Source organism: Podarcis melisellensis (genome assembly GCF_964234715.1).
Source record: "Podarcis melisellensis genome assembly, chromosome: 1".
In the NCBI taxonomy this organism is placed as follows: Eukaryota; Metazoa; Chordata; class Lepidosauria; order Squamata; family Lacertidae; genus Podarcis; species Podarcis melisellensis.
Window position 1 is genome coordinate 39164394 of NC_138528.1, and position 19739 is coordinate 39184132.

The 19739-nt window shown below is 39.0% G+C and overlaps 1 protein-coding gene across 12 annotated transcripts in view; it reads right to left on the bottom strand.

Moving 5' to 3' along the window:
- Positions 1–19739, bottom strand: part of MEIS2 (Meis homeobox 2) — a 226301-nt gene that overhangs the window by 62210 nt on the left and 144352 nt on the right. For all 12 annotated transcript variants that reach the window (XM_081886952.1, XM_081886946.1, XM_081886951.1 and 9 more), the window contains one exon: positions 17260–17336. In XM_081886952.1, the coding sequence (XP_081743078.1) occupies positions 17260–17336 (77 nt within the window). The remainder of the gene's footprint in view (positions 1–17259; positions 17337–19739) is intronic.

Below are 19739 nucleotides of genomic sequence, written 5' to 3' on the forward strand. Positions count from 1 at the left end.
CTGGATTTTGATGCGATATAAATTACTTTCTAGATTCCAATTATTTTAAAGATATTTGAGGGGGAAACTAAAGGCTTTATCCTTCCATAGTCATATATGTAAAATCCTAGTTACTTGCTGCAGTTATCAGAATCCAAGTGTGCTATCTACAGCATGCTGTAGTTAATTGCTTTGGAGAATAAAAAATGGAATCTTTCAACAGGCATCTCCACTCTTAGATAGAAAGTAAGGGTCAATGCTTCTTTTTAGATCATAAGATCGTTAAGTTGATTCCCCCCTCCCCCCGCACTTGTCAACTCTGAGCCAGATTTAAATACAGTTCTTAAGAGGCAAAAAGACTAGTGTGCTAATCCACTCTACCACCCACTCCCTTAATCATTGCTGTTCATTTTTTTTATCCCCCCCCCCCCCGCTTATCTTTGTGTTTCAAGGAAGTTTGCTATTCAAGAGGTCAACATACAAACTGAAACCTCAGTTTACAGCAATGACTCCAGAAGATAAGATATGTCTGGAAGTACATGGCTAATTTAATATCTCACCAATGTTTACTTTGCAAGGTGAAAAAAAAAATCCTTGCCTGCCTTTTCAGTCATATGCCTGAGAACAAGAAAAGACCTCTCACAAGGGCTAGGACAAACCAGCAAGCCTGAGCTGGAATGAAAAGTCAGCAACAGAGGAATGTGAGTCATACTGAAAGCTTTGAAAAATGCTTTCTTCTATAATCACAATATAAAACAATGAAACAGGAAATGAAACTTGCAGCAAACATGACACTAATGTCACGTGTCTCAATACATGGCCCAAACAACTGTCTGGCTATGAATTTTGGCCATTTTGTTCCACATGCTTTTTAGTAAAGCACAGGATCCCCAAACAGATTTGTTAGATACCCAGGGACAGAACACTGCAACATGTACCAGCCAAAACAGGCCTAAAGCTTTCCTATTCAGCTACTGCATTAAGGACTAAATTCATCTGCCCTATCTGCAACAAAACATGTCTCTCCTGTACTCGTCTCTATAGACAGATGGATGCCAACAAGAAATAAATTAGGGCTGTGCTGATTTTTTGTGAGTTTTCACAGTGAAATGGACTTTTTCAGGGGAACGTATGGCAACATTTTCCATATCTGCAGTGGCCCTAAAGGAGGAGAGGGGAATCAGCTTTCAAAGTGAAATCGTGATTATTTCCATTTTTTGACAAAGTGCCTGCCAAAAGAGGCAGAAGATTGTGTTGTGTACTGTATATCACCTGGCCGGGGAGGTCATTTCACATTGCACTTTAAAGGAGGTGAATATTTTCACCCCTGTTCATTGCCCAAGATTGCTTACATGGGTGAGTGTGTTAAAGATTTCATGAAACAAGTCTTACCATTTTGACTCAGCCCTAATACTAATCATATACTTATATTAAATTTATTATAATTCTATGCCACATAAATGTGAGATGTTGATTATGCCTATCATTTTGGGTAGCAGTTCAACAAATTCAAGGAGAGATTAACTTTCATGACATCAGCTAATTCCTCAAGTTAGGGCTGATTTGGTTCTTTGGGATTAACAGGTCAACTGTTGATGTCTTATTGCTGCACATAAATATTGTACAGATGCTGTATTCTGACTGGTCCTAAGCCTTTACTTATACTGAAAAGCCCCAATTTTCTCTTTTATTCAGCAGCATCCCATTTCCACTGAGCATGCTCAGTTCTCACTATACTGTTTGTGAGAGAGGGGCAGCCAGGGAGGGAGATAGGGTGGACAAATCGGTGCTCAATTTCAGCTACATTAAATCTTGGATTTCTACACGCAATTCTCATTTCTATCCCTGGGGCACTTAACATTTTTATCTAATTGTGAACCAGGAAATTATCTATCCAAACTATGATATAGTTCTCTCTAAATTTTTCATATCTATGTGTATTTTCTAGTAAGGGAACATCTAGCTACTTTAAATGAATTCAAATCTCCAGAGCCTGATGAGCTGCACCCAGGGGTACTAAAGGAGTTTGCGGATGTAATCTCAGAGCCTCTGTCTAAAATCTTTGAGAATTCTTGGGGAATAGGTGAGGTCTCTGCAGACTGGATACAAGCAACTGTTGTCCCCATCTTCAGAAAGGGGGAACAAGAAGACCCAGGTAACTATCAACCAGTGAGCTTGGCATCAATAACTGGAAAGGAAAGGTCCTAGGGCAGATAAAGTTGGTCTGTGAGTACTTAGAAAAGGATGCTGTGATTACTAAGACCCAGCATGGGTTTCTCAAAAACAAGTCATGACAGAGGAATCTCTTTTCTATCTTTTTTGTTGGGGTGGGGGTGGGAATCAGGGAAATGCTGTGGACGTAGCATATATTTATTTCAGTAAGGTCTTTGACAAAGTCCCCCATGATATTCTTGCAGAGAAATGTGGACTGGATGAAATAACTGTTAGGTAGATTTGTAGCTGGTTGACTGACCAAACCCAAAGAGTGATCACTTAATGGTTCCTCATCATCTAGGGAAAAAGTGACAAGTGGGGTGCCACAGGATTCTGTCCTGAGCCCATTGCTGTTCAATAACTCGTTCAATAAACAATTTGGATGAAAGTATTGAGGGAGTGCTTATCAAATTTGCAGATGACACCAAACTGAGAGGTTGCTAAAGACAGAATCGGGATACAATATGACATTAATAGTTTGGAGAACTGGGCCCAAACTAACAAAGTAGATTTCAATAGGGACAAATGTAAGGTTCTACACTTAGGCAGGAAGAACTAGCTGCACAAATATAAGGGGAGGGGGACACCTGGATTGCCAATAGTACATGCAGAAAGGATCTAGAGATCTTAGTAGAGTCAACAGTGAGATGCAGCAGCAAAAAAAGCTAATGATATTCCAGACTGCATCAACAGAAGCATAGTGTCCACATCAAGGGAAGTCATAGTCCCGCTATATTCTGTCTTGGTCAGAACACACCTGGAGTATGGGGTCCAGTTCTGGGCACCACAAATTTAAGAAGGATATTGACACGCTGGCATGTGTGCAGAGGAAGGCATTCACAGTTATCAAGGGTCTGGAAATCAAGCCTTGTGAGGAACAGTTGAGGGAATTGGGTATGTTTAGCCTGGTAAAGAGAAGACTGAGCGAAGATATGATAGCCATCTTTAAATATCTATAGGCTGCCACATGGAGGATGGGACAAGCTCGTTTTCTCCTGCTCTAGGGGTAGGACCCAAACCAATGGATTCTGACTAAACATCAGGAAGACCTTTCTGACAGTAAGAGCTGTTCAACAGTGGATCAGACTCCCATGAGAGGTGCTGGACTCTCCTTCCTTGGAGGATTTTAAGCAGATCTTGGATGGTCATCTCATGTATGATCTAGTTGAGATTCCTGCACTGCAGCACTACATGACCTTCAAAATCCCTTCCACCTCCACAATTGTATGATTCAAAAGTGTTAAAGCTATCATCCAACAAGGCAGCTAAACACTGGAAGAAATTTAAACAAACCTTCAGTTTCTTCTAGATGCCATTAGATCCATCTTTTTGAATATTATGGGCAGGTGGCTCTGTAGCTTCATAAAGATAGCATAAAAATTATAATATAGCGATGAAAAAGTTTGAAGAGTACTGCATTCCAAAATGCAGTGATATATATATATATATATATATATATGCTTTCGTAGATTTTCACGGGTACAGGAATGCAGGTTTTGGTGTCCTCGGGTGTCTTCCCGTGTAAAAGTTGGGGTGTCTATGCGACGTTTCGACGAGGTCTCACTCGTCATCTTCAGGCTGGTGCTTTCGGCTTCTTGTTACTGGAACAGAGCAGGATCTCAGTGTTTTAGTTCCTATAAATACTGTTGAGGGGGTGTGGTGTATAGCCTCCAATGTTCTGGGCAGAGAGGAAGTTCCCAGGCTAGTGTGCCTTTTCTTCTTTTGTTCCTTAATTACTTGAGGGATATCTTGAGTGATTTCTTGAGTGATATCCTGAGTACCACTTAGGTGGGTCATTAGGTGTGGATTAGTTGCTAAAGTCTTTGTGTCTTGACCTCTTGAACTTTGTGAAGAGTTTTTCTGAGAAGATGGCTGTACTGCACTTAGTTGTGCTCTGGCTTGGCTTCGTGTATAGGGGCGAGCTGTGGTTTTGTGGCCTGTGTCAGCCAGATCTGTGTAGGGATTGCAGGGGGGTGCAGCATCCGGAGGTGCCACCATGGTTTGGCTACTGGATGGTGTCTGTAATTTATCTGTGGAGAGGGTCTGGGTTTGGGTCTGGTGTGGTTGATTGGTGATGGCGTTCTGTGTGCCTCTGGATCTGGTGTCAGTTTTTGTGGGGAGGGCTAATTTCCAGATGTCTGGCAAGCGGGATGTGTCGTCACGCTTGTTCATGTTGTGAGGGTGTTTCTCTATCTCGATGGCTTCCATGGTTATTCTCTTGTGGTGATGTTCCATGTTAAAGAGCAATTTGGAATCTGCAAAATTAATTTCGTGTCCTGTTTCTTTCATGTGTTGCACCAACCAAAAAATAGCCAATATCCTCAGAAACCCCAAGGATAAAATCCAGTTGGAAAACCAAGGGGTCTATGAAATACCCTGCAAAGTCTGCCCAGCCACGTACATTGGACAAACAAACAGACGAATAAATGCACGTATCGCAGAACACAAGAATGCCGTCAAAAAAGAAGAAAAAACTTCCTCTCTTTTCCAACACATGAAAGAAACAGGACACGAAATTAATTTTGCAGATATATATATTCTGCATATATATATATATATATGGAGAGAGAGAGAGAGAGAGAGAGAGAGAGAGAGAGAAACTCTTTATACATCTGTGACTGACCTCAACTTGCTGAGTCAGACTTGCAATTATGGAGAGCTGACAGAGTCTGTGATAAGAGTCCAAACTGTACTTTATATCAGATACATGCTCAGGGAAACTCTACTGGAAGATCCTGAATTCCCCTTTGAAAAGGCCCTCAAGAATATCTAAACTTCTGCCAAGTTTCTGCAGTAACACAGAGCAGACTGTAAAAGATGGGAAAGCAGATGCAGTAGAAGTAGACAAGATTACAAGTTCATTAACAAATAAAGCAACACAGAGACAGCCTAGAGCAGAGAGCTTCCAAATGATTCAAGTGAGTTGAGCTGAAAGTATAAGATAGTTGCAAAAGGTTTGAAGAATAATAAGAATAATAACAAGCCTATGCCATGTGCACTAGATGGAAGCTGCTGCAACAAGTGCAAAAGTCTCAACGTTTGCAAGAATTTGCAACAAAGAGCATCATGTGCAACACAAGAAACAGGTGGTTTATAACTACAGCAGTGAGGAAGGGGAAGAAAACTTTACTGTTTTTATTCTTGCATTATTTCATTGTTTCTATTGAACTACATTATTTCTATTAAAATGGAGCGGTGCTAACTTTAAAACTTTATACCAAGAAACAAGGGAAATTCATACTGTACTTAAATCCATTATTGCTAACAGGAAAAAGCCTACATATTTAGAGTATAAGAAATTCTTCTAGCCTCTTTTCCTTATCTGCAGATAGGCTAAACGCATTCAATGAGAAGTTCATATGAACTAGTATGTGAATTCAAAATTAGACTCAAGGGGAATCTTTCAGAACTTCAGCTTGTAATTGTTCCAGAAATGCTAATGCATTTATTTGATAAAAAAAATTGAATAATCTTAACAATTCAAAGAGTAGATGTAGTTCATTAACATCAACAATATCAGGGAACACAATGTACTGGAAAGTTTTCAAATGAATATAGAATAAAGCTATTTGAACCTAATACCGCCAATTTTCATGCTCCAAAGAAAGCTGCTTTTGACTTAAAGAAAGAATGAAATATAAACTAAATTGTTATACAGTGGTACCTCGGGTTACATACGCTTCAGGTTACAGACTCCGCTAACCCAGAAATAGTACCTCGGGTTAAGAACTTTGCTTCAGGATGGGAACAGAAATTGTGCTCCGGCGGTGCGGTGGCAGCGGGAGGCCCCATTAGCTAAAGTGGTGCTTCAGGTTAAGAACAGTTTCAGGTTAAGAACGGACCTTCAGAATGAATTAAGTACTTAACCCAAGGTACCACTGTACTCGGGACGCAGGTGGCGCTGTGGGTTAAAGCCTCAGCGCCTAGGACTTGCCGATTGAAAGGTCGGCGGTTCGAATCCCTGCGGCGGGGTGCGCTCCCGCTGCTCGGTCCCAGCGCCTGCCAACCTAGCAGTTCGAAAGCACCTCTGGGTGCAAGTAGATAAATAGGGACCGCTTACCAGCGGGAAGGTAAACGGCGTTTCCGTGTGCGGCTCTGGCTCGCCAGAGCAGCGATGTCACGCTGGCCACGTGACCCGGAAGTGTCTTCGGACAGCGCTGGCCCCTGGCCTCTTAAGTGAGATGGGCGCACAACCCCAGAGTCTGTCAAGACTGGCCCGTACGGGCAGGGGTACCTTTACCTTTACCTTTTACCACTGTACTCCAATAGACAATCTGGAGCAGAGATGAAGAACCACCAACTGCCTACGTTAATTCATTAGCTATCGCAATAAAAAGGAGGCTTGTGTCTTGAGCCTAAATCATTATACATTAAGATGGAATATTTCCCACTTCTTACAAGGGACGAAATCCTTAGAGATGTGGCAAAATCCAGATGCTTTTCTAGTTTAAATGTCTAGGGTTCTAAGAAGTTCTATTATGAAAGAATACCACAAGGTAGGGCCTTTGAAACCGTCAGCCTCAATTATGTTCTGCCCTGATAAAATGAAGACAAGTGGAAATATGAGATGAATCTACACAATGGACAGATACAACATCTACAAACCATAAGCATGCAAGGATGGAGGACAGTATAGAAAACTTAAAACAGGTATTACCAAAAATCTTGATTTGGTGGGAAAGTGGGGATATCATTTTAACCCAAATGTAAATAAAACAAATACATAATTATCTTTTTTTCCTCTGTTTCATTTTTATGCTAATAAATGGCTTTCTTAATGGGTCATCACCCTTCACTTTGTCCTGTTTTAATGGCCTATCTCCCCCGGCGATTACTTCATCAGGAAGCCAGCCTAGTTTAATGTGGCTTATATTTTAATATTTGCTGGGTCCAGGAGTTAAAAGTCTGGCACCCACAAATTCATAACACTATATTTGCTACCACTCTTATAGAACTAAACGATCATAACCACACCCTGTAGTTGGAAACTACAAAAGTGAATTATATGTGATGTGAAGATACACTGTGTTTTGTCCCTCTTGAACCTGAAGCAAAATGTTAACTTTGGAGTAATTTCATTGACTTCAAGTAAGTATTCTTGAATTAGTGGCTTGCAGACTATGGGTTTCAGCTCTGTTCTCTACCCATAAAGTGTTGGTCGAAAGCAGACACATCTGGTTTTTTAATAAAACAAATCCAATTGGCCTTAGTATTTTTCATGTGAAAATGAATGGCTGGTGAGCCTTGTGTTGCCAAATCAACAATTAAAAGGGGGCTGGGGGTTGGGGAGAAAGATACTGTGAATTTGTAGTGTCTGTTCCATGGAGTGCTAGGAAGCTATTCAGTTTTGAAAATAATAGGCACCCATTATCGTCTACAAAGTGCTATATTTTGGAATCAAGGACAGTGCTTCAAAATAAGAGATGTCCTTAAAATAAGGGACATCTGGCAGCCCTAGGTAAGCCAAAGGTTTCCTTTGAAATAAAATTTAGCATAGAAAGAAAATTGGGCAAAATATAGGCAACACATGGTTTTAATAGAACACATGATACCAGTATAATACACAGTTCTTGATTGCAACAAGATTTCTATAGAGTGAGTTTCACATAAATGCTAAATCTGCCAAGGGATTGAAATGCAGGGAACTGAGCAAACTTGCACTATATTACAAACCTTGCATACTGATGTACTGAAAAAGCAACCTGTGCCCAAAGTTTGATTTGTTATTCTACTCTTGGATACTGGGAGGGGCTCATCTAGAAAATCCAAAACATTAGGAGGAAAGGAAAGATAAGCCTATTCTAATAAGAGCTGCAATCCTGCACAGTTATGTACAGTATATCCAAGCAGCATTGAAAGCAACAGTAATGAGGCATATGTGCCTTTAAACAATAACACAGCCAAGATTATATTAAAAAATGACATTCAAGTTTGGTGCTAGACTGCAGGTAACTTGATTGAACCACCCTGTGATCTTCAGATAAAGGGTGGAATATAAATGAAATAATAATAAAATTAATCAAATAGAAAATGAAAGGAAATGACTACTATACTGTACGTTGTTCTGACTTTAAACATGTTCACGTTACTGTGAAATTTCCGTTTGAATAACTTGTTTTTGGCACTTCATTATAAACAATTAGTAATTGAAACTAAACATGACAACAGTTCAAAGCATTCTATAGTAGTGTTGTGGAAAAACTTATTTCAGATGTCTTTACATGGTCAAATGACAAGACATAAACAAATGGGTCAGTACAGTTAAACATAAGGGCTTAAGTTACATTTTTGCTGGTATCCATTAACGTTCCTCTGTTTACTTCTGAAACACCCATGTTGCCAAACTGCTTGCACAGTGTCAGAGTGAACCCAAAATTCTATAAAAAGTATTTCTTTAACTAGGGGTCACTGTTTACAAAACTGGTGATTAGAAGTAACAAGCACATGTCAAACTCAGTAATTTTAGAGCCACAATAGGCATTGTACAAATCTGCCCCCTTCAACATTCATGACACCCAATTCTAAAATATAGCAGTGATACTGTATTTCTGCTTCCTGTTCTAACCTCAAGGAAATACATACTTTTAAAATATAAGGCCAAATTAGATGTGGTGGCAGTAGACACAAATGCAGAATTGGGTTTTGTCATCAAATCTCTGGGTGGGAAGAGCTTAATCTTCCTCCATTTGTGGGGTGGAGTCAGCCTTCCTCTGTTGTTCACCTACACTTAAATTGATCCTCGCCCACTCCTAACTCATATAACATACTACATAGGCTATCAGCAAGACCTGGGCTGCCTTCGCATCTTGTTGTGACATTAAATCGTGAATATCGGTAATACAGTAGTAGTTGACATACAACTTTTAGTTGTATAAATCTGAACACAGTAATAGAAACATGCAATCCTATACATGTCTACCTACATGTCTAACTACATTGTTTGTGGCTACAAATATAACAATACTCCTGTAATTTTTATGGTTAAAAAACAAGACAACAAAGAAGCGATGCTTCTATGGCATTTCGATTCATCTTCACTAACAAATACAAAATGGAATAATGTGAAAAGCGGGGGGGGGGGGATCTTATATTTAAATCTACTGAAATAATCCAAACCTGGTACATCCAGCACATTTCTCACTCACATAGAACTAGGCAAATACAGTTCCTGAGGCTTAAAAAAATAAAAAAATCTTCAGACATGTTGACGCTATGAAGAAATATGGCAATGATTCACCTGATGACATTGAGAGGTGTAAGAACCTGCTGATCTTGGGAAAGCACACATGGCCCAACAAGCCTTTTTCCTTCCAGTATATGTCATCGCTATATCCCTGGTTTATCACTTCATCCTTCAATCCCTTCTCCCCTGAGATAAAAGTGTCCAGCTGCCTTAGATTACTTGCTTCATTGGCCAATTTTTCCGTACATTTACTACTGTTTGGGACAGAATTATTTCACTCAATTCCCAGTTTGCTTTTGAATTCCCAGCATTACAATGTCTATCCTTGTATCCTAGTTTTGAACACTTTGCTTTGGCATGCACTATGTTTGAACACACACATACTTTATTCACAGATCGCAAAAAATTAGCCCATCCTCTTACAGAGAGAGGCAGCTCCCAAATGGAGATATATGAATTGATTTACTCAGCATTTTAAGTAAGATTCCCTCTAGTCAATTGTTTTTCATTCAAACGCTAACAGTTAACCTTGCAACTCAATCCTAACACCTTGGGTCCCAAATATCTGAAAGTGCATCTCATCCTATGCTAGGCTGCCCATTCATTCAGATTTTCACAGAAAGCCCTACTGGTGGTCCCCTTGTTGAAAACGTTTGTAGCAGCATGGTCTGGAAGAGGGCTTTCTTTGTGGTAGTCCCACATCTTTGCAACTATCTCCATTCTGTGGTGTGTCAAGCCCCTACATTGCTTTCATCCTGATGACAGGCAAAGACATGCCTCTTTCTCCAGTTCCTGGGGTTGGATGAAGAGCATGTTGAACTGACAATACTTTCATTTTGCTTTTTTCTATCCGTGAATTTTTATATGGGTTAGTAAATGAATGTTATGATGAAGTTCATTTATTTGTGTTTTAGTTTTCTTTGTTGTAAAATTGTTGTTTAATGTATGCCACTCTGGGATCTTTGGACGCAGAGAAGATTACAAATATCTATACTAAATATTTTTAAATATATATATACTCCCTTCTATATTATGACTATGATTCAGCATCCTGTTTCCAAGTACAGGAGTCAGGGTGTAAGAAACTGCAGGAGTGTCCCATACACAAATTTGGATGCTTCACTATTATGGGTTCATCATCATTACCTATTGAGAATTTTAAAGCTGCCTCTGATGACAAGAAACTGAAAACTTTTATAAAAAAGTTTACTGCTTAGGTAAGATTATACTATGCTTTATGAAACAAGTCAGGTGAATGTTTTTATGGAATGGAAATATCTGCAGGCACAAGGTCCTACATGGCTTGGGACTTGGGTACAGAAAGGAACATGTACTCCCACATTAAGCTGCCTATGCACTAGCAGGTTTGGGGGACCTCCCTCACATGCCCCATGATAGGGCTTGCCAGGTGGGGAGACAGCCATCTGGGCTTTAACATTCCATCTTTGGAATGATCTTCCCTGTAGGCTCACGTCTTATGTTCTTTCAAAGGCAAGCAAAAATATTATTTTCTCAGCTATAAATCTTTTGTGATGTTCTTATGCTTCCATAGGAACATAAGAACTGTAAACTTGTTAGCTGCCCTGATAATATTTGTATTCAAGGAAAGAGTATAAATTAAGAAGAAAAATAAATCTAAACACAAGTGTAATTTAAATGAGCCAATTATGATTAAACCTCTGCACCTCTATACTGAAAGCCATAGAAGTAGTAGTACCCATCAGTTGTTGAGGGAAAGATAGTGGCTGCTTAGGTCAGAAGATGCAATGAAAGGATATTCAAATAAATAATAAGTGTTTCTGGAAGGGGTGTTATTGATTTGTTTTTGTTCTATTATGTATTTTGTGTTCAATTTTTTGTATTTTTCTGTTGTGAACCACCCTGTGATCTTTAGCCGATAGGTAGTAAACAAATTTAATAAATATAAAAATATAAAAATAATATTCATAAAGCTTAAATTGCAACTTCTAATGAAATTACCAACAGCGCTTTCCTCAACTATATGGTGTAGTTCATGAACCTCTTCATGAACTGAAACCCACAGGGTTTACATGCATTTGGCCAGACATGTAATTAAATAAATTGTAGTTGCAACTGAAAGTCTATGTAAAGCAGTTGCTCATTAAGAATATGCCCAAAGGCTGGAGTCTGGGTTTGGTGTTTGGCTTTGGCATATTTTCCTCAAAACATTGACGGTGCTCCGCCCTGTTTAATACTTTATAATAGGATATAATAAGTTTATGTTCCCTGATGTCCCTGACAGAATGATGTGTCTTTTAACTTAGCCAGTGCTCAGTGGGACTGGTACTTCCCTTCTTTACACAGATGTCACAAGTTCAGGCGGTGGAAAAACATGTTTCAGCAGGTGAAACAACTCCAAAAATGAAAGTGCATGTGGCTCACTGTGAGCTAACAAGGAATGGGTCAGAACCATCATGCCTTGATTGTGAATTTACCAAAGGACATTTCACTAGTCCCTGTTGGAAGCAACACTAAAGCAGGCAGATGCTATACGGATAAAACAAGGCAACTATTATGAACGCTTTATTGTAAAGCCCCAACTGTGTTTGAAGACTGATACATATGAATAGGATATCTAATGATGGATGACTGAACCAGTATAAATAATGAGATAAATATGGAGCACTTTAAAGACAGTGTTACTTAGAATCGGGTTTCATTATTGGGGGCCGCTGGTGAAAAGGCATCTGTGTGCCCACCAGCCTAAGAGTTTTGCTATAGGTTGGCATCTCAACAGGGTCTCCAAAATATAACATAAAAGATGGGTAGATATGCAGGGAGGCAGCTCTTAATACAACCTGTTTCCAAATCATTAAGGACTTTAAAGATCATTAACTGTACTGTGAATTGCATCTGAAAAAGCACTGGCAACCACTGCAACTGGTATAATATTAGTGTGATGAGTTCTGACCATCTGGCCTTAACCAGGAGCTAGGGAGAAACATTTTTTACCGCTTAAAGTTTCCAAACATCAAAGGCAGTCTGACACAGAAAGCATTACAGTACTTTTGCCTGGAAGTCACTAGCACATGAATGATCATAGGAAGCTGTGTTCTCCCCAGAAAGGGTCACAGCTGGTGTACCAGCCAAAGCTGGAAAAAAAGCATATCTGACCAACATAGCTACCTGGGCTTCCCCAGTTAGTCCAAGAGCCCACTCAATCTGTGAACTTGATGCTCCATGGGGGAGTACAACCCCATCTAACACCACTGGAACACCTTTAGTAAGAGCAATTGATTCCCTCCACGCTCAGCACCTCCGTTTTGTCCAGAAAAAGTTTCAGTTTGCTCGCCCTTACCCAATCCAGTACAAATTCCAGGCACTGATTCAAAAGCCTCCAAGAGATAAGCAAACAGAAAAGTCAGGCAGTAATATGTATTACCTGAAAATTGATGACACTGCCACTGTGCACCACAGAAATGTCCCAACACCACCTTCTGAGACTGGTTCTCCAAAAAGGATTGGAACCACTGCACACTGTGCTTCTCATTTCCAACCCAGGCAAAAGTTTCAAAGGTATACCATGGTTGGTGGTAATCAGAAGTTGTTTAGAGGTCTAGGAGAACTGAAAAGGTCACATAATCTCTCCCACCACCACATTCCCTGGCATAAACACCCACCTGGGCGACCAAGGCTGTATCTATCCCAAAATTGGACCCGAAGTCAGATAAGATTTAAGGCTGTTCAAAAACTGTTTAAGCAAAACATTACTTCCATTAGACTTGGTTTTGTGTTTTCACTAGAATCCTCAATTAATTATTTCCCTAACATCAAACTATTACAAAAGAGGTCAGCAAAGTAATTTAAAATCTCTATTCTCAACTCATTAAAAGTCTTGAATCTTTTGTACATGATGTAGACAGATCTATATGAAAAGACTTATGCAAAATATTCTTACGGTAATGAGATTGCACTACAGAAAATAATTGTTCACTATATTATATTTACAGTTCAAGTTCCTTATCTTTTCACAACTATATCCTTCCTGCTAGCATTGTCTCTTCCCTTGGTTATTTAGGGCTCAGCAATGTAATTAAAACACAAGGATAGTTGAAATTAATGAACCACTCAGCTGTTTAAAGCTAAGAACCTTTTCTCAGCAATGTTCAATCTTTGAAGCATTCCTTCCTCTGTAGACCCAAATTAGACAAATTTTCTTAATGATACATACTGTCAACAGATATCTATTAAAATAGTTATTGAACTCAACAGGATAGTTTCTGCCTAAATCAGTTCCTGACCTATGTGCTTGCTGATCACTATGAATAGGTACTAACGTTTCCCCAAAAATTAAGGGCATCATCATATTTACACCTTTTCATATGTTGCACTGATACACACATCTCTATTGTCTTAGCTGCTATTTGAAATTATGGTGCATAGTTAGACTATATGTAATTCCATATACTAAACTTATATGTGCAGCTCCTGCTTACCCAATATTTATATATTCTGATACCTAATATGTATTTCAGACCATTCAGTTAAGTTAGTTTGTACAATATGCACAGGTACACATATATTCACTTTCAATTTACATCTGTGTACATTAAATTATACAGCTTACAAAGATACAAACACATAGTGCAGAACTGTGCTTGAAAGTGGCTAAGGCAATATATCTCTTAATAATTTGAGGTCTGAATGGTGTGTAAGATGCAGAAGCATATTTATTACGGTGGATGATGAAGTATTCAGATTGGGCTCTTCCTCTTGCACAAGACTCAAGCAGGAGAAAAAACCTCTATCATCCACCTAATAAATCTACTATTCAGATAAGACCAATCGTCCTTAATATGAAAAGGAGATTTTAGCAAAGGGCTGCTTTCCTATCAGTTCAACTCTTGGAACTACTTTCCCTGAGGAAGGACTGTAGATTCAAAACATGTTTGGTGATAACCTGGCATCAAGTTACTTTTGCACCTGATGGTTCTCCACTTTTGCATCTCCTGTCATGTGATGAGGCTCCTAAATCTGCATTGTTGTTATGTTTGTGCATTGCAAACTACACCTAAGCTCATGTTTCCAGAAACTGCAACTTAGGCCTGCATTAGATGTAACAATAATTACATGGCAGCTGCTTGAAATCACACATCCCATTGTGATTTCAATCATGGCAGAACAGTGGTCCCTCGGTTTAAGAACAGTCCTGCTTACAAACGATTCAGTTTATGAACTCCGCAAAACCGGAAGTAGTGTCCCAGTTTGCAAACTTTACCTTGGTCTAAGAACGGAATCCGAACAGTGGAAGGGCACCAGTGGCATGAGAACTCATTAGGGAAAGCGCACCTTGGTTTAAGAACGGTTCCAGTTTAAGAATGGACTTCTGGAACAGATTAAGTTCATAAACCGAGGTACCACTGTATAAACCCCTGGAAAATAGTTGATGAAGGTGTGTAGGAAGCCACTTCACACAAACAGCCTTGCATGTGCAATAGTGCCCTTACTGCTTCATTTGTAAGCAAGTACCATGCCACTGTCACAAGATATGAAAATGTTTAAGCCACTGTTTCAGGGAAATAATTCTAAACCATGTAAAGAGACGGACTGCGCCTGGTGAAACCAGTAGACAAATGATAAGCACACTCTTTTAGTGAGGCACATCCTCCTTTTGGAGTTCAAAAACGTAACAGACATCATACTCAAAATGACTTAGCTATTTGTGCCAAGTGTTTAAGCACTAAAAGAAAAGAGTTCACTGATAAGGCAGAGTTGGCCCAATACACTTTTGTGCCTGAGGCGAAAAATAAGAATGGTTTTCCCAATAATGACAAAACTATAGCAATAAACAAAATAACAGACAATCTGCTGCCCTTTTATTGTACCCCCAGATCTACCAGATAAACCAAGCTGGCCCATTCTTCCTAGCTTTAGAGCTGGCCTGGAACCTGGATGCATGACCTTGCAAGAACACCCATTACGAAGAAGCTTCCTCAGCCTCCTGACTAGAAATAGCTCCTTGTAAGTTAAAGGCTGTTCTACCCTTTCAGTGTCTGATGTCTACATCAAATGCATAGGTGACAGGGACAGGTTTGCAGAATCAAAGGAACTGGGAGGAGAACAAGTTTATAATGAAGACAGAAACTAAGTGATGAAATCTGTCCAGGATTGTCTTCATTCTTTTCCTCATTGCTGTAACCACCCTGCCTTCCCTCCCACCCAGGATAGAACAAATATGTCTGCAACTGATGCTGTAGCAACATGCTATTAAGTACAGTTTTGAAATTTTATATTGCTTTGAAGAAAAGATTTTTATATACACCTGCAGTCTCTTGGAAGGACAAGTATAATATCTACTTGCCAGACATATTAGCAGTAATAATAATCTATAATATGCTTGTAGATAAATATATGTTATGCATTCATGTGTACAGTGTGCATATTTGGATTATATACGTACTGCATTCAAATGTACATATTTAAATCATGGATCAAGTCAACACAAACATGCACTCTTTTCTTTCTGCTAAGACAACAGCATAGACTCCCAAGTTTTCAATCCACAGTGGATTTTTAAATGTTCTTAGTCCCAATCTTCAGAACAGAATTAAACTGAATTCAAGTCTCTGTATCCTTTCTTTCTCCCTTTCTTTTCAGGTTAGCAGTTTATTTCTGCATTAATCACCCTGACAGAAGCAAGGCAACTCAATTTTCTGCTTCTGTAGGTAGGCACATCACTTTCTGTACAGCACTAGGCATGAAAAGGGCTGCAGCTAAGCTTTGGTTACTGGTGTAATTGAAATGCTATCCACACTATAGGGTGCATTAAAGTCAGATAACGGCAGTTCCTGTGGCCAATTTAAGTAGCTTGACTTCCCTGGGAAAAAAAAAATTGCCTGACAGATAAGGCAGACAAACTGGCTAATTCTCCAAGCATGTCTCTCATTGTGATCCTAGAAAAATGAGAAAAAAATGAATCACAGAACCACAAAATCAATTGACCCTCGGGTAGCTCATCAGGCAGCGAGCCTGATAAACCTAAAAGCTTTGTTAATGTCTGCCTGCCTGTATCCCACAGATAGAGCACTTTGTAAATGAACCTGCTTTGATAAATATATTAAGGAAAGCTGTGAATAAAGGCAGAGACTTCTCATTTGTAAATACAACCTCTGCTACATGGAATTAGAATGATAAAATGGAGTTCCATGTAATTAAGTTTGTATAAGGCCTGAAATCCGTGCAAATACTTTCTCTGAATTTTGAAAGAGAACTGTCAGTTCAATTAATCTGAACATCACCTCGAGAATGTACTGAACAAAATTAAGCTGCTGATAAAACCTGGGCCAGTATTTTGATAAGTAATTCCTATATCATTTCTTGGCCACTGTGATCATTTTATTTAATCCGCTACCCCCCTTCTTTAGTTATACACTAAGCCATGTACAAAAGAGGGATGGTTCACACACCACCATAACAATAATCTACCATATCAAAAAGTATAAAATGGTAGAATCTTTTTCTTCCCTATGTAAAATATCAAAATGAATAAATTCCGATGAATAGTTATTTAAAAGCTAGAATCTAAATCACCACTCAACACCTAAACAAAGAAATCCATTTAACAACTGATAACAAGAATTTCAAAACTATGCAGATTTCCAGGTGTTTTCCCATGGAAAACCATGAACAGAATCTAAGACACTGTTGAACACTTTGTAAAGAGAAAGATCTTGAAAAACAATATATCTACATTAGCTTAGACTGTCCATAATTCTTGTTTCATGCCTAAAAGAACTAACTCTGAATTGCTATTTAAATATTGCAATTTAAATTGTTTCAGAAATGGCTAATAATAATAATAATAATAATAATAATAAGCACTTCAGCTATGGAAGCAAACAGATTGATTTAGAATAACTTACCAGTTGTTTACTTGTAGAATTGTAAGTCCCGTGTCTTGGGCTAACTGTTTCTTCTGCTCCTCTGAAGGATACGGATGCTAATAAAAAGAAATGTTTTAAAAGATGAATCAGAACTTAAGAAAGATGCACTATAAGAATGAAACCATCTTTTTTAGTGTGAACCGTATCCTCAGGGATTGATATAACTGATATGTATGTTATTTCTAAAACAAAAATCTTAAGTCCCATTAATTTAAAATAGTATGCTGATTCAGGGTATACTTTCTCCTTGTTGATTTCCTTGCATGCAATGTGGGAGCAGGATCATGCCTTCCTTCCCCATCTATCAAACATGCCTGTCTTGCCAGACATCCTGTAGACCCAATTCAGCACTGCCAATGCCCAAACCCTGTATGAAGGGAAATTGATAATGCCATTCAGACCTACAATATGTACGGTATATCATCTGTTACGTATGTATTCCCTATTCAACCACATGTGTGTTTCCAATGGGAGACATATACATGGTGTGTAAGAAAGCTCAACCTTGCCTTTACATCAAAAATAGAGAGCAAAAACAAGGAGAACCTGCCATCCAATCATTGGCTGTAGGGGCCAAACTCTACTCAGCAGATGCTCAAGAACCACATTGCTAATGTGCACCAGTTTTGATGGGGGAAGAGGAGCTGTAATGGAATCCATGGTTAGCTTATGCATATACCTCTTGCTGTACAATCCTGAGATACCACAACCTTCTCTATCTTGTCTGCCAAAACTCCTTCACTAGCACTACCCACAATCACTAGCACCCAATCTTAAATCTGATAACCCATCTATAACTAATTCACAACTCTCCACCATCTAAACACCTTCCAACATGCCACACACACAAATAAAGCAAAGGCTTTGAAATTACATCTACTGATTATCTGAACATTTGTGCCAAATTATGCTTAAGTAGAGAATTATTCCTATGTTTTATGCAAAACCCCCCAAAACTCTACCATCATAATGGGATTGTATTATTACTTTTATAATTCATTGGCTTTCAATTCATGGGTTGGAACCCACTACTGGGTTGGAACATGTCCTAAGGCAAACCACAGCTGCAGCATTACTACTGTCAAATGCCTATTTCAGCCAAAGTTGGGTCCCAGGACTTAAAAGGGTTAAAGACTACTGTACTAATTTACCTGGAGGATACTGATTGTCTCTATGCTCATTGTTGATACATTTGTGTAGGACATCCATGACTCAAGCAACAAACAACTCATACCCTAACCCTAAAGTAACCCTAAAGTTAACATTTGCACTAGGATAATATTTGAAAGAAGTACTGTGCCGTGCTGCAAAACCAATGTGGGACAAAAAAAAATTCCCTAACATGTGCAGAGCTCACAGTTTTGTGCGCACTGGAAAGCATTTGTCTAGTACACAATGGAACCCTTTTATCAGGCATAGGCAAACTCGGCCATCCAGATGTTTTGGGACTACAACTTCCATCATCCCTGACCACTGGTCCTGTTAGCTAGGGATCATGTGAGTTGTAGTTCCAAAACATCTGGAGGGCCGAGTTTGCCTATGCCTGCCTTTTATCCTCCCTCTTTGGTCCTCACATAGCTGTGAGTAGAGTCATGTGCAGTGCAATGTGTCCAGTCTTTACTTCCAAGGGGAAGCATAGATGGTCCTCCCATTGAAAGTACTGTACAGCTGTAGTTCAGCTGGCACTACTTTCATTCAGTGGAAGGTTGGCAGTGGGGATGTCCCAAGACTCCGATGCATCTACTTCCATGCATGCTAACATGTGCACATGTGAAACAGCAAACAGAGCTGATAATTTATGGGTTTGCAGTGGTATGCCTACAAATCTACCTGGTGGCTTAATAAGTTTTAGAAATGGCGCATAAAAATGTAACATTAACAGCTGGATTTTATTTATTACTTAGCTATTAAATAAACATCTCCTTACTCCTTAGATTCTAGTCAAATAAAAATACATCAAATCACAAAATACAAATTCATTCAAATAAAACACAATATAAAAAGCCCTAAGCAGAAATAAGCAGAAATCCCCATTGAAATTCAGCTTCTTAACTGTTGCCTCTGATCCCTGAAATTTCTCTGAAATTTTTGCACCAGTAGGTTTCCATGGGCAGCTGATTCTGAAGGGGGTTTGATCTGGGAGTTAAAAGTTTGAAAATTGTAGTTTCTGCTTTATGTGATTCAAATAGCTATCTACTGTATGTTTTTGGAGTTTCATTAGGTAAACTGTCCTGGAATGCTGTGCAATCAAGGGCAGGATATAAATTGAACAAATAAAATAACATAAAGGGGACCACCATAAAGAAATCCCTGTTCCACATCTCAATTGATTTTAATGACTGACTTGCTCATAAATGGAGCACAGAATTAACACAAAATTTACATGTGGGTAAGTGTATTCAAAGTTGGGATATTAGTATTTTCTTATTAAATTACATGGGGAAAGGGATATATGATTT